Genomic DNA, 6,000 nt, shown 5'->3' with positions numbered 1-6,000 from the left:
TGATGAAGACAAACTGTAACATTGCCACTTTAGGTCTTTCTGCCTCCGTCATCAACATTTACAGATGGGGGCCTTAACTAGGCATTTTCTGATGCTTGTACAATTAATTACTAGCATTATAGCCATATATATTTGAAACAAATATCGTGCTGTCTGCATACTGAGAGAAGCATTAAATACAAAGTAGACCCAGCTACCACAAGTCGCTGAACACATCTGATGGGTCAGTTGTGTCCTGACAGATCCCAGGGTGATTTACCCGTGATCCACGGACGGCTAACAAGATGACCCGTTTCCCTTACCACTGTGCGTGCACACATCCTGAGAAGGACCATGAAGTTTAAGAAGATTTGCAGGGCAGAGACTATTCTTTGCTGAAAATATATAAGCACACCCACTGGAGAAAGGTAAAAAGGCAGGGAAATTAGACTCTCTTCAGCTCTGACTCGGAACAGGTTAAGGCAAAAACTAGGAATATGGTGGCTGTATGTTGACTATCTATCAGTTACCCAAAGCGGGCTGGCTAGATGAGTGAATACTCAGTGTTGATAAGAGGAATTCACAGCACCGGAATTGCTAGGAGGGATGCTTGCACACAGCCAGTCAGCCCTCTACCCGACGCCCCACAATCTGGACTCAGCAACATGGTGTGTCTGGGGCTGCAGGGGGGATGTTAGGGGTGAGGCCCAGTTACTTTTTTTTTTTTCTTTAAGCACCTCTGGGGATTGTGATGCCCGAAGAGGTTTGAGAACTAATGGGCTAAATCACTGACTGCTCTCAAACACAGGCGCTATTTCTGAAGAATATTCATTTAAATATATTGACTTAGATACTGGATCTTATTTTGACCCTTGAGGGAACCAAAGGAAGATACAGTTTTAAATAAAACATCATTCCATTAACAACAATTGAACTACTACTTGCTTCTTAAATGCCAGGAGCTGATCAAGGTTAACTCTGGAGTAACTATTCTACCCAACACCTCTAGAAATGATTAGAAATCTTGCTTTCTGGTGTTGCAGATCACAATCATTGGTGTAATATACACTTTTTAATGTGAATTTCCAAAGACAAGAACCTGAGGTACTTAAATTAAAATCTGAAATTAATCAGGATGCTTTGCCACTACCCTTACTATCCTATCCAGAAAGTAACAGGTGTTCAGTTATCTTCAATACAATTGCTGTGTCTGATTACACCATGTTCTTAAAAGATTTCCTAACACAAGACTTACCTACCTTTCACTGATTCATCAATGAATTTCAAAGGTTTAACTACAATTTCTACTAACTTTTGTGAGGCTTACCATTACCTCCTTTGCCACACCAGCATATTTTGCCAAATGCCCCCAATATAGCCACCAGGCAAGAAACCTTCAGGGTGATTATGTGTGTGCTTTTTTTTTTTTAATAGTATCATTCATTTGTACAGAGAAATCATTTGGATGGATCTATTTACAGTCTTTTCTGATTATCATTTCCACTGGCCAAATATATTTCACAGAATAGTCAACACTGACTTGAATTGATCACCATTATAATCGGGTTTTTACTCCTCCTCCCCCCTTTCAAAGATGATATCCCATTTTAACAGAAACATTTTGTAATAAAAGATTCACCAGTCTTTTTCCATCTTATGAATAAATCCACCAAAATTTATCTAATATGGTCAAATTTTTAACACATTTCACTGTTTCTTTTCAAACTCATTATTTGCAGGTATTGCAAACCAAGGCAAATAAGTCCACGTCCCCTCGAGCCTTCTACAACTTACTACATGCCCTCAAGTTGAGCTTCTCCTATCTCCTTTCACACTTGTGAAACGTCTGGCACAACCAGACATTTTACCTGAAGACAAAACTACTCTCTTTTTCTCTCTTTTTCTTTTAGCTCACTACCAATCACCTTCCCTCTTGCTTTTCAGACAACACTAAAACTTTCAACAAAATCTTTGAAGTGGTTTTCTTTCAGTAGTCTAGAATACATCAAGTCATTTTATGGATCTTTACCCTGAAATGCTACACTTTAAAAATGGCAATTTTCTTAATTGGCTCAAACACAGTATGGCTTGGTTTCACTTGGTAAAGTTAATGTGATTAAAAAAATATATACATATACACACACACATACACACACATTTTTAATCAGGAAGAAAAATACTTTAGAGACATGCCAATCTGAAAAGGCATCAAAGTAAAAAAATAAAAGCAAATGCTAAAAACTACTTTACAATAAAAAAAATTAAATAATCGGCAGGTTAAATGAATGTAAAATGAGGAATGTACAGTGAAAAACAAACTAATATAAAGCATTCCAGTTGATAAAATTAAAAACCTCCTCAGGCTTATGGTTTGTTTTCCAAGGAAATTATGTTTCAACGTAAAGTTTGAAATACTCCAGACATACATTCCATGTAGGTTCTGGGTGCCAATGTTAAAATTTCAAATTTTGCATGCAAGGCTTATCAAAGAAACACTGGCAGAATTCCAGTATTTGCAAAATTCTAAGTTCTGGTGAATATTGTAAATATTACAATTGGTATCAGAAAGCCATGATGAATCCAGAATTAAGAGAAAACCCATTTCATAAATATTTTGTTTGATTAAAAATACCAGGCTTACATGTTCTAAATAATTCAAGAAAATATCTTTTTTTAAAAAAAGGCAATTTAACAGTAATCTGTATATCTTTAGCTGCCATTAAAAAAAGAAAAAGGAACAACCAAAAACAATGAAAATGTTACAACTGGTATAAGGTAATCCTATAATGCTCCCCTTACAAGAAAACAAAACTGTACACATTTATAAACAAACAGTCTCTCCACCAGTTAACACACAGAGCCTTCTCTACACCAAAGTCTCTTTCCGTTTGCCACCAGACCGGGCTTTGTCCCTCGCTCTTCGGATGCCGGGCTGTGTCTGGTGTGTCTTTAAGCTCTTGCTGTCCTCTGCCATCTCCATGCCAGAGCCACATTTGTAAGTGTTTTCGTCAACTTCTACCTGAGTAACACTGGAAACTGTAGATGCCCTCCTCTGGGCTGGGAGCTTCCTCGCAGAGGGGTGGTTCCCCTCACACTCTTCGTGCAGCTCTGGCAGGCCCTGCAGCTCAGGCGGACTGCCTGCCGACCGGAAGGGGGCAATGGCCGCCCGAATACAGTTGAACCACTGCTGCTTGTGGAATACGTCATTGGCTTGCAGAGTGTGAGACTGGCCTGGAGATGGGTCGTGGAAGCGAATTCTAAAGATATTTTTAGCTGAAAACAAAAAAAAAGAAATCAGGCTAAAAAAAGGTTTATTCCAGACAAAGTGGTCATACAATCTTAACATGACTGTCAATTTATGGCAATTTATTTATGTCAATGTGAATACATAAGCCTATGCATTATTTCTTAGATACACCTGTAAGTGTTTGAGCTGGGAAGGCCTGGACAACTCAATGGGTGTGACAAGTATAGGACAATGGAGCCATTTCATCTCTAGAATTCTTAAAGGCAAAAACTAAATTCACTTCAGTTCTGAGTTTCTATTTCTTTACATTATTTTAAGGCCTGCATTTTACCTTTCTCTGAGTTGCTGAAAGCCCCTCGAAAAGAGCCTCCCATTCTCACATCTCCATCCTGCAGGTCTTCTAGGACCAGCTCCTGGACTGGGATTGGCTGCCGGTAAACCTGGTAAGAGTGCCGTTCGTTCCGTGTGACGGGCCGAGTCAGAACCAAGATGTCTTGAAACAGGAAAATGTAAAGTTTCTGGAGAAATGGGAAACAAACTCTTTCTAAATATGAAACTTGTGTTTTTAAGTGACTGAAATATATTGCTAAAATAACTTGATATTATTAATTTCATCAGATTTATTTTTTGAAGATCTCTCTTACTAAGTGACAAATCTAGTAATCATAAAGATGGTGATTTCAAGGCTATGCGTGTTCTATTTGGAAAGCTTTTCCAATCTCAGAATAAAAAAAACATTTCTTACTGGTATGTAATATCAGATTAAGCAGCAGCTAAGTGAATGCTCTGCATCACAAAGACCTATTAGTAGTAGCATTGACTTGAAACACTAGTGTTGTATACCACAGTTTTCTAACACAAAGTAGGGATTACAAATGCAAGCTGGTAAAATATTAATGGTTCTATTTTGTCCCACACAAATTTATAACTATAAATTTTTCCCTCATGAGGGAAAAATCAGAGATGTCAGATTTCAAATTTTTTAAACAAAACTCCAACTTACAAATTGGGTTTCTGAAAATGCATGATGAAACAAAAATACCATTCCATGACTGTACTTAGTTCTAGCAGGTCCTTTTATAATTAGCATTTTAAAAATAAATTTGCATTCATTCAATCTGCTTCAGAAATTTGTTATGTAATGCTAAAAACCACTTCCATAAGCATAAGATAAACTCTTAAAAGTTTTTTGAAGGATTTTTTTTATTAAACATTTTGGAACTAATATCGTATTTAGAAAGAAACCCCTGGCCAAACAAGTTGATTTATGCTTCAAAACTAAAAAATAAAGTATTACTGATTCTCCACGGAGACATTTAAGGCATCTTATTTATTCTGTAGTCAAATAAACCAAATGTTGGCTTTATCAAGCTGGTAATATAAAATTAAAATCGGCAACCTTCTTTTACCATGTCATGACTTTACCCTTACCAGCTTGCTTCATAATGAACGTGTGAAAGTTAAAGGGGCAGAGGGAAGGCCGCTCTGCCGCGGCGGTGAAGTCACCTACATGTCCACTCTTGCTCCGCAGCTCCCCGTGGCACAGCAGCACTTTGCTCGCTTCGATTCTGGGGTCCCTCTGCTTTTCATCCAGGTACTCCAGCTTGTCAATGTAATATTGGCACTCGGATTCACCTTTCTTCAAGTTGATATCAGAGAGGACTCCCTGTATTATCGATATCTGAAAATGATAAATAAAATTGACAGAGCAGCTTCAGTTTATTAACTCATCCTGCTTCCCGCAGGGCAAAAATGTCATATGGAATGGAAGAACTTTAAAGCTTGAAGGGACTCCGGAAATCAGTTAATTCTGTCAGTCTGTTCATTTTATAGATCAAGAAACAGTCCTAGCCAAATTGAGTGATTTGTTCAAAGGTGAAAAGGTGAGATCAGATAAGAATCCTGTCCCTTAAGATATAAAATGTGCGAAGTCCAGTACTCACATCTCCTTATTGCTTAGTGCACAGTGTACTAATGCACTGGGTACTTAAAACAACAAAACAATTCACTGTGCTGATGTGAAGCAGCATCTTCAGAAGACAACGTTCTACAGCAGCCTAATGCATAAACTTAAAAAGGAAAACAATCACTTAAGGGACTACTTACAGCATCCTCCAGAAGCTGAACATCAGGGTGCTCTTTTGGAGTGTGTTTAAGAATTTCTTTCAACAGTAAAGGGTATTTGACTAGGCGACTTCGAGGGATATCTAGGAAACTCCAAAGATCTAGTTTTCGACTGAAGGGAGACTCAAGACATCGCTGGAGGAAGTCTTGGACTCTTGGATCCTGTTTCTTTTGATCAAGAAGAGCTTTGGCTGCCAGCTGGTTACTACAGTAGCCTCTGTAGGCATTCAAGCGCGGCAACTGAAGAGTAACAAAAGAAAAGGTATGATGTGTTCCTGTTACAACTGAGCGCATTAACAAGCCTGCAAACATGAAACACAAAATGTACAGCTATTCTTGAGAGTTTTAACAAGCTGTGGACATTTTCTGGCAGATAATAATGGAAGTTGAATACTATTTTAGCAATCATCAAAATGCTCTTCAAATTTTTGTAATTTGGCTAAATCCAAGTGAAGACTCATGACTTCTACTCCCCTCCAACCTCAGACGCCGGCAGTCTGTGCTCTCAGGACACTTGAGTGTCCTCCATTTGCCACCAGCCCTGAGACTGTTTATGTGCTTGGCCATCCCTTCACTAGGCTATAAAGGCAGAGACTGCCTTTCATCATTGACTCCCAGCGACTCCTCCTCAAACAGTGCCCAGCATCTGG

The 6,000-nt window shown here is 38.5% G+C and overlaps 1 protein-coding gene across 2 annotated transcripts in view; it reads right to left on the bottom strand.

Annotated features, from left to right (window-relative positions):
- Positions 1–1,384: 1,384 nt before the first annotated feature.
- Positions 1,385–6,000, bottom strand: part of NET1 (neuroepithelial cell transforming 1) — a 42,733-nt gene continuing 38,117 nt past the window's right edge. For both annotated transcript variants that reach the window (XM_050802693.1, XM_050802694.1), the window contains 4 exons: positions 5,333–5,590; positions 4,737–4,907; positions 3,558–3,744; positions 1,385–3,252 (listed from right to left, as the gene is read on the bottom strand). In XM_050802693.1, coding sequence (XP_050658650.1) covers positions 2,846–3,252; positions 3,558–3,744; positions 4,737–4,907; positions 5,333–5,590 — 1,023 coding nt within the window. In that variant the 3' untranslated portion in view covers positions 1,385–2,845. The remainder of the gene's footprint in view (positions 3,253–3,557; positions 3,745–4,736; positions 4,908–5,332; positions 5,591–6,000) is intronic.

This window comes from Macaca thibetana, chromosome 9, assembly GCF_024542745.1.
Source record: "Macaca thibetana thibetana isolate TM-01 chromosome 9, ASM2454274v1, whole genome shotgun sequence".
NCBI classification, from domain to species: domain Eukaryota; kingdom Metazoa; phylum Chordata; class Mammalia; order Primates; family Cercopithecidae; genus Macaca; species Macaca thibetana.
Note: the sequence above shows the minus strand (reverse complement) of the source record. Positions and strands in the feature narration are given on the sequence as shown.